General features: G+C 40.4%; 1 protein-coding gene across 1 annotated transcript in view; it reads left to right on the top strand.

Moving 5' to 3' along the window:
* The window catches only part of LOC113105372 (transcription factor SOX-6-like), a 131230-nt gene that overhangs the window by 50141 nt on the left and 68476 nt on the right, over positions 1 to 12613 (top strand). The window contains exon 6 of the mRNA XM_026266408.1: positions 2242 to 2452. Coding sequence (XP_026122193.1) covers positions 2242 to 2452 — 211 coding nt within the window. The remainder of the gene's footprint in view (positions 1 to 2241; positions 2453 to 12613) is intronic.

The raw sequence follows: 12613 nt of genomic DNA, 5'->3' as shown, positions 1-12613 counted from the left end.
AGTTGAGGGAGCCACCCCCTCCTCCGTGGTGGTCTCTCTAGACCGTAAGGCATAGAGCCCAGACGGGAGACTGACAGCCACTTATTGTTCGATGCTTGTAAAAGGGAACTCTCTATAAACCCTCCCTCTGCTGCTGCTGCTGGCCCAGAGCTAGGTGACTCCGATCGGCCCCCGAGGTCTGGACTCCCCTGGCCCGGAAGCATCCAGACGCCAGACCCCACTTTAATTAGCCTAAAAATTTTGCTGTCATGAGAGGAGCTTTGCCTTTTCTTTATCTAATTTGTTTGCATTCCATTGGTGGGAACATCACAACATGTGACATCATCAAATGTATGTGAGAGACAGAAAGATGCACTATTGCACCCATAAGACAAAAAAAAAACAAAAAACAGTTTTTCTTTGAAATCTCAAATATTTCTTAGCAATCAGATTCAATGTACTGTTGATCTAATAGAGATTTTTTTTCATTAAACAGGTTTTCAGACAAATAAAAACATCTAAAAAAAAAAAAACAATACAGATCCTCACATGTAAATGCAGAAGGCTTTAGCACAGCTCAGGTGCTGATTCCTAATTAGATTACAGAGAGCTTTTGTGATTGGTGTAATTAGAAAGGCATTTCAAAGAACTGTTACCGCACTGCTGTGGTTGGATATGCGCGGGATGATCTCTCGGTTTCCTCTTGATATAATGAGGGAAAGCATATGAAAAGTTAATTGTGCTCATTTGATGTTCAAGAGCAGCTGCTTGTGTTTGATTTGCAGTGAGCAATGCATTCACGCTCGCTTGTCTTCACAGGAGCAGGACATCCTGTTGTTGAGTGAGGCTTTTTGCTTCAGTGGAGTTCGCTTCAGCACTCACCTGATAAATACTTCACTATACTTTATATAAAAACGACTGTAAATGTAATGTGAAGCATATGTAAACTCTTAGTATACTATATCATGCATTAAGATCTGGTATGTCAATATAAGTGTAGAGACATTAAATAAAATATTTTTACAGAGTCTAAGTAAGAGAGAGAATTGTCTCTTGGTAATCCTAATGTTGCCTGTCTGTAAGCAATGCCATATTTGTGTGCCTTGCAGAAAATTGTTTTGCTCAGTTCATTTGTACAGAATTTGTATTTGTGTACAGAAATTGTATTTCTCATTCATAGATCAGGAGACTTAATACATTTTTCCAGTTATGTTTCATTTAGATATCAGTTTGTTTTAGATGTTACTATGGGGGGCCTTTTCTGAAATTATTAAAATTATTTTCCTCTCTTTCTTTCTTTTTCAATTTGGTCGTTGAAGAATTTGATCGTATATGTTAAAATACATATAAATGACTGACCTTGGCAGACTTTTTTTTTTTTTACTTTTTACTTGCTCTCTTTTACTTTTGTTTTCTTGTACAAAACAATTGAGATATTCTAGGAATCTCATCTGTAAATTTGACTTCATTCTTGTGTTAGCAGAGCCTTCAATCTATGCCAGCTGATTTGTGGGATTTCATTCCATGTGTCGCTGCCACATAATCACACTGCCCTAATGCCCGTCTGTGCCCTGCTCTCCAAAACATACACCTGCCAGTTTTTCTCTCATTGATGGAGCAATACTACGCCAAACTCTTTTCTGTCAGTACTCCCACTCCACTCGCTGATGTGCTTTTGCACTTTATTTGTACAATCACTCGGTAGTGTGTAGACTTACTGAGCCCAGTGTAGGATCAGACAGACAGATCGCTTCTCCCTTTCGTTCTGTTTTCCCTCTCTGTGCAGTCGCTCGGGGAACACTGAACTATCAGCTGCAGACAGAAGCCCAGTTAACCACTAAACCACACACAGGTGGGACCGCAAAACAACAGCAGCTTGAGACAGGGGCCAGATTTACGATGGCCTGGAGGGGTTCCGTGAAGAACAGCCACCCACTTGAGAACCAACAAATTACACTGCGCTCGAGCTCGGCTCAAACACGCACTCGTAACCTTTGCGAAGGAATTACAGCAATGACAGTTGTGAAGAGAAAAGAGTTGTTAAACACCATTTATCTGCTCTGTAATCCTAAACTCACTTTCTCTAATATAAATGGTACGTCTTTAGCACGTTGCACATTTTTAAAGAGTTTTTACATTTTAAATGTGATTAAATTGCTCTCTTTTTCGTACCCTGACAGTTCTGACAGTTTCTTTTGACATAAAGAAAAAAAGTTAAAAAAAAACCTCAGTCTTCTCAAACTCCTTTGTGTTCTCCTGCAGGAATCGGACAGCAATAAAGTATGTTCCTTATACTCCTTCCGGAATAACTCTACCTCTCCACACAAGCCAGAGGAGGGGGCCAGGGAGCGCGGCGACCTGCTGAGCAGTTCAGCCTTCGGAACGCCAGAGCGCCGCAAAGGAAGCCTGGCCGATGTGGTGGACACACTGAAACAGAAGAAGCTAGAGGAGATGACAAAGACAGAGCAAGACGGTATGGAAGGTTCCAGCATGTTTGTGCGTGTCCAGATTTAGGAATTTACGTGTATGTGAGCAAATGTTCTTTTCCTCTTAGTGAGAAGCGTTTTTTGGCGTGCGTCGATCTCCTCAGTCACTCTGTTTTCCTCGTTCGCCTTCTCTCCTTCTGTATAATTCTGTATTCTTTCTCCTTCGACATAATCCATCTCTTTTCTCCCACCGTACACACACACACACACACACACACACACACATGCAGTCTTTTAACCTGGGAGGACTGACGTGGCTATGTTTTCCAGTTTGTTCTGAACCGAGTCCAGTGTGACAAAGAGTGGGTGGCACTACCCCTCAGCTTAAGTGTGGTCTCCGAACGATGCCAAACCAAACTCTCAGACCATAAAACACACGCCACGACCTGACGCCAGGAACATTACCTTTTTATTCTTCAGTACAGACGACAGCATTCATGCCGCAAAATTCATCTACAGACCAACTCAAATAGCTCCAAGAAGGCTTTTTTCTTCCATGTGTTTAGGGCCCAGAAGTATCCAAGGATTTGGCAATTCAATTTGAATGATATAAAATGATATGAAATACATATGTATAGTGTAAGAATATTGTTATATGAAGGATTTATGCATGCGGGCACGTTTAAGTTGTAGTTTCTGCAGCAAGTAAAACTCCAGTCCTGTGGCTGAAAGGAATATGTAGTTAATTGATACAATTTCTTATTTTGTTTTATTTATTTTAAAGTAATTTTAATGAATAGTTTGATGCAGATCATGCCGCAGTGGAGCGAGTCCTCTGGGAGAACGACCGAAAAGCAAATACTGGAAAGAGTTGCTGAAACGGTTCCTCTCCTCGTAATTAGTGTAAAGCAGAAACCTATACAATCAAATATTACACACACACACACACACACACACACACACACACACACACACACACACACACACACACACACACACGCACACACACACTTAGACAGGATTGCTCCTTGGGGAGATACCAGTCTCATTTAAGCATCTAGGGAGCTCTTAGCCCGAACACTTGATCAGAAGAATAAATTAGGCCATAATTCAGTTAAAATATTTTTTTTTCACTGTTTTTTTTCCCCTCTCCCGTTCTGTGAAGGTCTTCATATTAATTGAATCGTATTTGTTTATGGTCGGTTTCATTATCGCCAAGGGTTAGAGAAATATTTTGAATAAGAAAATAGGACAAATTAAATAAAAAAATGAGTGAGAGACTGTCAGTCATGAATATTTTCATATTCATAATTGATATAGAAAATCATGACAGGCCATCCATTATCATAAAGGAGCTTAATTTTTGGGGGGGCGGTGTGATGAAATAATTTAACAGCAATCTACATTTCTGTGAACTGATTTAAGATTTTTTTTTTTCTCTAAAAATATTCCCACCTATAATTTGCCTGTCTGTCAATTAAGGTGCCGTATTAAACAAAATGCAATTTTGGAAATACCACTTAAAGTGACCCGCTGTATAACATTTAACAAAAAAATAAATAGAAAAAAAATAATCTTTTGATGTGATTTTTTTTCCCTCCTTTTTTTTTCTCACCTCTCCAGCTTAATATTGACTAGAGATAGTGTGAAGGGCTTGTGCCCTCATAGGTTCCTTCTTTTGTTTCTAGTAAGGTATTTTTTTTTAAAGATGTGCCCTCAGACCTGTGTGTACTCGTGTGCTATGCTAATGAGCCCCAGCTGGTATGGCCGGTTGCTGCAGTAATTTAAATGGTCAAGTGCAGCTCATAATCCTGAAGGCCCGTATGTTTAGTGCAGACAGGAGAGGGTGCTTCACTTCTAGTGTACAGCTGTGTTAATCTGCCCTTAATAATGGAGACAGAGCCGACCTCATGCCTCCACGCCTCACACCACAATCTCCCCCGTTGCACAGAAATTAGTTCCTGAGCTCGAGAGAGATGAGAGGCATGCAGTGTTCAATACGTTAGTGACGAGATGCTGGAATGGTGCGCTTCTGCGTCCTTGAGGACGTCTCAGTTTGGTGCAGCTGTAAGGGGAATCTTCAAGCCCGCAGTACCTCAAATGTCAGGATTAACCCCTTGCGTGACTCCGAAAGCAATTGCGAGAGCCATGTGTTGTCTTAACGACAAAGCATGTCGTTCTGTTATGAGAAGCAAAGAATGGATGAGCTATAAATATCACTCATCTTAGTCTCTTATTAAAGAACAACTGTAACCTTTCATTAGCTTGCTTGGCTAACTGGTTTAAGGTCAAATTAGAAGTGCATCCGACATCGTTTACTGTATTTGATGGATAGTAACTCGTCATTCAAATATTGTTCACTTACTGCGCATTTGTTATAATGACGTTTTTACACTACATAGTAGGAAAGTGTGGTAGTTTTTAACCCCACAACGAAACGACAAGAAATAATGAAACATGATGAAATATATATCAATAACTAGTAATAATAATCTCCTCAAATTTGCTTTAACATTAACAACCTCTAATCTGCAGGTCGAAATGTACAAACTTGCAGTAGCAGAAGATGAATCTATTGCTGCTTTTGTTCTTTGTTTGAGCTTACTTTTAAATCAATGCCATTGCCAAGCAGAAATGTAACCTTCTTCCATCCTTTCAACAAACCTTGGCTTTTGTGATCGCTTTGGATCATAAGCTTTGAAAATGTTGTGTGGGCAGCACATACTGCAGTGAAGCATAATGCTTTGTTCGTAAAACAGTGTCTTTTGATTTCAGTCAAGTAGCATACATAGGACATACTTGAAAGGATGCATTCCTATAGGAGCACGCTGTATTTCATACCCGTCTTTACACACGCTTAATTGAATGTGCACCAGGGCCCTAAGAGTCAACCCCTCTCAAATTCAATCAGACCTATTAGAACCATACCGCAAGTCAGTGAAACTGGACTGTCATCTCCATCTGTCCTCTCACTAACAATCCTTAAAGTGCCTTAAGTGATTGTGACCGCTCTAATGAATGAAAATATTCTGCCTAGAGGACTGCATTAAGCTGAATAGTCACCTTTGCTGTAAAAGCACTACACAAACCACCTCATCCACCGAGGAGGTCTTGGGATTTTTCTGTAACTGGTATTGTAAAACATTATTCATAGAGAGCTCTCTGGTGCTTGTTGATAGTTTAATTATAGAGGAAAAATCTAAATAAAAAGAAAGTAAAATAAACAGGACAAGAGAAAAAATGTGTGTCCATTATAATGATTCAAGGTGGCCTTGTCTGGGATTCACAAGTAATTCAGGTCCTTTTTATGAGATGTACTTAAGGAATGAAATTTGATGTATGAATCCTTCACTGGGTTGGTTGTTCTCATTGTTGCAATTATGTGGTAAACTTCCGGCTCTTTTATATACACTCCTTTTTTAGTGGGGTGGTTCTTTGACCTCTATTTGGATGAACCTCACTCACTCTTATTCAACCTTGAATTGATTTGTTTGCAGTTTAACGCTCCAAATATCTGATTTGTACATTGAGCTGCATGCTTAGACACAGGCCATTCTCTCTCACCGACTTACTCAGCAGTTATCTGGGATTGATGAAGCATGATTTTATTTATTTATTTGTTTATTTAATTTGCGATAAGCGATAACAGAAAAATAAATATTGGCCTATCTTTAGTGAACAGAATTTTCATATTGGTGCATCCCAGATTTTCTTTGCACTTCAACATTCCCACATCACTTCCAGCAGATGGAAATATCTATAAAGAAGCATCCGCACCTAGTCAAGAAGGCACGCTGCCTACTGCTCTAGTTTGGGCACCATTGAGCCAATGGCTCTGCCAACTTCAGCAGTCTTGTATTGGCAGGATTGGCCATGGCTGCTGGTAATAGCTTGTTAGCTGCTAATCCACGCTTAGAGCCCTGTTCGTCTGAATGCCAGCATTACATTTTTTCAGGCAGTTTGGTGGCAGGGGTTCATTTTGGTGGCTGAAAAATAGACCATCCATGCAGCTTGTAATTCCTCCGTGATGTCTAGTCTGTGTGCACTGCTGCAGAGCACACACGAAAACTATCAGTTTTAAATGATGCATTTTATTTTGTTTATAAAATATCAGCTTTTTTTTTTTGCCAGGATAGCTTGTTATGTAATGTTTCCATAGTCCTCATAGAATAGTTATAAGACAAATTCCCTCATAAAAGCATTGAAACTTGCTCTTTCTGGGCCTCTTGTGTCAGCGTTGCTCCACAGTTGCTCAACCCCATGCACCCTTGCACCTATTTTTCCATGTAAAAGTGAAAGGGCAAAGTTGTTAGACGCGTTTAGAAATATGTCAGAGCCAACAGGTGTAGACAAGGCGCTTTCTGAGAACGAGTGAATTACACTGGCAGGAGTGACCCGGGTGACAACAGGAACAGTTGCTAATTTGGCATGGATGAGGGCTTTCTCTGGGGTGGTAACCCTGAGACCTCTGAGGGGGCAGAGGAGAGGCGAGGCTAGCGGACAGCTCTATACACCTGGAGCTTTGTGTATTGAGTCAGAGTTAATGAGTTTAGCAGGGGGGCAGATTCTTCATTGCCTCCATCCCACATAAAGCCTGATCTCTGGGGCAGGGGGATATTTCCAGAGCCCTCCCGCCTCGCGGACCTTAGCCATTTCAGCTGCAGGTGAGCACCGGTGTGCATTTGAATAACAGCTGTGTGTGTGTGTGTGTGTGTGTGTGTGTGTTACCTTCCTTATTTGCTCTATGGGGGCTATCTGTCCTCAGAATCTCTTTTGAGGCACTCATTCTTCTGTTGAAGTATGTTAGCGAAGGCATTTTTAGGAACCCACCCCCTCCCCTGTATTTATACATTTCTAACTGAAATCAGTCTTTTTTCTCTTTTCTTTAACATCCAGCCCAATATCTTTTCCCCATCGAGATCAGGAGATTGATGGGTTTGGGCAGCGGGAGAATTGAGTGCAGAAAGCTGTTTTACCGCATGCCATTTTGGTTGCGTTTTTATGACCCTCTTGAAAGTGTTCTTGTTGAAATAGCAGAGGGTCTAGCTTTGCTCTCCGGCTGCCCTGTCATCTACTTTTGATTTCTTTTCCATCTAATTAATAACCATCTTTGTTGTAATGATACGTGGCACTGGACCTAGGCTTGGTGCATGCTCAATGAGGTCGACCTTTTTAATTTCTTGGCTAGTGTTCTGATCAAACCTCAGATCTGGAAGCGTGCTTCAAACACAACGTTCCATCGCTCTGTTATGTCAGTCCACCAGTCCCTTGGGCAGAGTACACAGGGCCAAACATCAATCGTTGGAAGTTTTCTCACCTCTTGCACGCTTCCCTCTACCTTCAACTGAGCCGCTTGTCTGAATGAAACAGCATGGGTTTGATTAATCCAAGTGTTTTCGTACACGTCAAAATATGTTAGTTACTCTTCAGAGTGATGTGTGGATCTCCAGAGTTGGCAGGTAAGCTAGTGTATGCGGGTGAGTTGGTAGCTCAGTAAAGAGCAAGATCTGGCCCATCACTTTTGTTTGAATAGGTAATGTAAATCTGCTGGGGTTGAGCAGACATGAGCTGGAATTGCTTGTTAAGACACATGATCAAAAGCTTGTCTCCCTGCTCTCTGCTTCTTGCCAGTCAACTCTCTTGTCACCCTGCGAGGCAGACGTTAAATTGATTTTTTATTTATTTTTTTATGTTGCGGGCATCCTGCCACTCTCTGGACTTTGACAAAAATGATAGCTCCGACTCCTCCTGTGTTTCCCCTCAGAGAGAAAGCTGTGCTACTGACAAGCCTTCAGCACCAAAAAAAAGAAGATAGACTGATACAAACAGACTCTGGCAGCTCTGTTCAATCCCTATCAAAACCCTCCGCTGCCTGTAGGCTTCATATCAAACATCCATAACACAAACACGCTTCTCAGAGGAGCTTGTGACAGGAGGGACAAATCGTTCCCCTCCTGACTGCCTAGTGCGGACCTCCAAAACTCTGTCCATGCTCCAAATAGAGTGCTCCTCTTTCAGATGACAAAACAAGCAGCTGCTTCTGCCTCACTGTGCCATTCTCTGTGTCCGTATCACCTTCCCTGTTCTCAGATTCCCATTAGTCAACAGTAGCAACTGCTGTGGAGCATTCCAGGAGCCATCTTCTCTCTCGAGCTCAGCTGTTGACTCTGTCCCTCTTGTGTGGGACCAAGCACAACGCTCCCATTGTGCCGGTCTCTGTCATTGAGCTGGGGCTCTCCTGATAGGAGGAAACGGGTGTTTCAGGGAGACAAATCACAGCCAGGGCTCCCGAACAGAGCTCCATTTGTCCGCCCTCTCACACCATAGGTACGTCTCCTGAGCCGTGAATGAGACTTTTTTTTTACACTTCATATACTTCATAAAAGTAGTATTTATAATAACACTGCACTGATTTTAGGGATTATAGTAAATAATATATGATCCCTAAATAAATATTTAAAGGGGTTGAAGGGATTATTTTGTATTTTGTTTCTAAGATTTCAATAAATGTATTAAACATGTATTTAAAATTTAGCCAAAATTCTAAATTCTCATTCTTTGCATATTGTGCAAATATAATTTTTTTTCATTTATTATGATCCCTAAATGTGCCATGGTCTGAAAGAATATCTAGACAGTTTTGCAAATAAGGGTTTAAATCATTTCTTCTCAATTTTGAACACAATATTTTTGGTGTTCTGTTACTTTTATTTACTATGACAATTTTCTAAGAAAATAAATAAATATATAAATCTTGCCATATAGCTTCATCTTCTTTTTTTTTAATGAAGTGACAAGTAACCGTGTCGACAAGGACAGCGATGAGTCCTGCTCTTGTTTAACAGCGGTGTTGGAATAGTGGTATATGTGTAAAGCAGTACTGGAATGGAGTGGTTTTAATGAGCAAGCATCTTTATGTTCCCCTCTTGGTATTTGGATTAGCACAGTGAGAAAAACAAAATGCTGATGCCTGAGAAAAGAGGACCACCCCATTAATTAGCCTTAAATCTGTCACTGCACAGCTGAATGCTGCTGGTGGAAAGCGCTGGACCCTTTATGTAGATTAAAAGCGGTCAGAAGGAGATGAGCTGGACTTAACCTGTAAAGCGTGTGTGCATTTGCGCTATATGAGTGTGAGATCACCACCACCCGCCTCGTGCTCAGTTCCCAGGCATTGACTGCACATAACTGGACAAAAGAGCCGCTGTCATCTGACTAGGATCAAAATAGTGTCAATGTAACTCACACCGTAGCCACAGACGGGCCGGTGCGCCCAGCTAATGATTTCAGGCCACATAGCAAGACTTGTTTTATAAGACCCAGCTACGTCAGCTCCATCTAGTTGCTAATACCACCACCCTTCCTGAAATTCACAGACACAACAGCTAACACAAGTCCTCCTGTACACACACAGATTATAGCGATAGTTCACCCAAAATATTCTAATTCTGTCATTTATTCACCCGTATGACTTATCTGCTTCTCCTGTCCACAGCATAATCATCAGTGCGGGCCAGTGATGTTTTGGACATTTGACATTCATTTTATGAACAAAAGTACAGAAAATCATAGAAAATGAGTTGGAACAACATTTAAATATACATTTTTTTAAATTTAATGAACTAAAAGATGAACAGTACACATCCACCCGATATGTTGGACATGACAAAACGTTTATGATTTATCGGTCTCCTTGTGTCTTTCTCTCTCTTGCTCAATAAGGTGCCTTGGGATGAGATGGGATGTCAGAAAAAACAGATAGAAACATGTTTTATTGCTCGGCGAACGCTGCGGCTCGGATCATTGTAATTATTCGCTGAACGCCATCTCTCATTGGGAGTGGCCCCCATATAATTTTAAGTCTGTGTAGGTCGAGTGGTTAATACGTTTTAGGTCCCTGTCATCCATTACATGTCATGAAGTTCCAATGATAGCTTGAAGTTATGAGTTTTAATTCTAATTAATGGTTTTAGCCGGGTGGGAAAAGGTTTTTTTTTTTTTTTTTTTTTTTTGTAAAATTCCATCTACTGCAATTTGTGATTTGGGTAGCGAGGTACACTTTTCTCACTCCTTTAATTTCCCAGAGTGCCCTGCCAGAGGATGGCGTCTCCTCAGAGAGGAGTTGGGAGGGGTTGCATGGCATATATTTTCCCCCAAATATATTTTTTATCTCTCATACACTTTCTTTTTCCCATTCTTGAGAGGTGATGAGGAAATGAGCTCAGCTCCATGTGAAACGGCAGCGTTTTCCGTGCTCTCACAGCATGTTGCGGTGGATATGACCCCACAGCAGCGAGAAAAAGAAACGGGTCGATCCGAAAGAAAATACGGTGGCCATTGTTGCAGAACCATGCAGGAAACAATGGGACATTGAGTGTGTTATAGCTGTAGATGGCAAGCAGACTCGCGAAGAATTGAAATCCCTAACCTTTTGAAGAATGGTTTCTGGTAACTACTCTGTGTCGTCACAACCTCTCATTCTATCTGCTCAGATATCAACAGACAAAGAAACTACATTTCATCCACTTAAAACTTCACTCACAAGCCCTGAAGTAGATAGATCATGTCTGTGTTGTTCAATGGTACTCCACAGGCGGATTGTATTGCCGTGTGCAGCTGTGTGGTCTGAACTCGCCAGTCACTGGTGGTCTGTGAAGTAGTAAGAGTGTGCAGTTACACGGTAGCGTGTGTGTGTGTGCGAGAGAACGGAGGTCGGCGGCTAAAAATAGTGAAATTTTGGGCCCGTGTGCGCGAGCACTGAACTCTGACATGCGGGTAAACAGAGTGCGCTGCACGGGACCATAAACATTTTTAATTGTTGCCTCATAAAAGAGGAGAATGTCAGTGGCAGCGGCAAAAAATATGCTTCCTTAATTAGTCAAGTGAGTTTTACAAAGAACGAAGAAGCCTCCTTTTAACTTGCACTTTTTAATGCCCTCATGCACTGATACACCACTGTTTATTACTGTAAAACAGTTCACTCGTGGCTGTAAAACACTAGTTCCTTTTAACACATGCCTAGTTTGCTAAAGATCATCAATTTATAAAGCTATTTTAATATTTTTCTTAAACATTAAGACTTCAAGAAACACTTTTACGTCATTTACTTGCCCAAAGCGTGCATATAAACCGAGCCGTACTGTTTTTCTGCTTGAAATGTCTTCTATTTGAATCTTACCAGCACATCATCTTTTTGACGGCACGTTTTAACTCGCCGTATATTGTGGGGAGAACCCCTCAAGCACGTCCAAGTTGCTCCGGCATTTAAGATGAAATAAAGTTTAAGTGACAACTCAAGACAGTTGGCTTCACAGCAAATTTTAATCTATTCATGTGGATCCTATCAGTTTCTTTTTGTCCCCAGCACCCATTAATTTACTAAATCGCTCTGAGCTGAAATGATCACAGTAAGCGACATTATTCACACATTTGTATTAATTCAACATAGAGGAATAAAAGTGAATGTTTTGAAGCATTGATTAGCAGAAGGGTTTATATCTGACAGTTAGATTGCAGGGTAGCCAGCATAAAAATGGCTCCTCTGCAAGGTACCCGGTAATTTAATTCTTGTGTGAAATTATTATAATTTATTACAGTATGTGGGCTCTAATGATTACCGACATGAAATGGAATTTATAAATTAAGATTAAATCTGCATATCTGTTCTTATTTTGTACCTTCACATGCACTCAAGCCTGTCAGCAGTATTTCAAGATGATTTCATAAGATGCAGCCTTTGTGTAATTTATTTATTTATTTTTTTTAAAAAGAAAGAAAGAAAGAAAGAAAGAAAATAAAGAAACATTAATTATAGTTTTGTGCACAAAATCCCAACACTTGAGAATCTACATAAGGTTGTAAAAATGGATGAGGAATTTATTTGGGTTGGCAGATTAGAAAATAAATACACTAATACAAATATTAATAAAAAACAAAGATTAACACAATAGTCAAGGGACAAGATGGGAAACAAACAGGCGACATACTAAGTTATTAAATATAAGAGTTTATTTTTTGTCTGAAGTTCACTGTATGTCCTAAATGAGAGACAGTCCTGAGAAAATGTTTTTCATTTTTCAGCCCATAATAAAATAGCAGTAGTACCAACAGTTATTATTATTATATTAAGCAGACCCTCTCAAATGAATAAAGAGAAATGTTTATCTATATTTATGTGGGTTGGTTTTCATAAGGAGGATCTTTGTTTT

The sequence above is a fragment of the Carassius auratus genome, chromosome 7, assembly GCF_003368295.1.
Source record: "Carassius auratus strain Wakin chromosome 7, ASM336829v1, whole genome shotgun sequence".
NCBI lineage: Eukaryota > Metazoa > Chordata > Actinopteri > Cypriniformes > Cyprinidae > Carassius > Carassius auratus.
The sequence above is the reverse complement of the archived record's forward strand: the minus strand, read 5'-3'. Positions and strand labels throughout refer to the sequence as shown.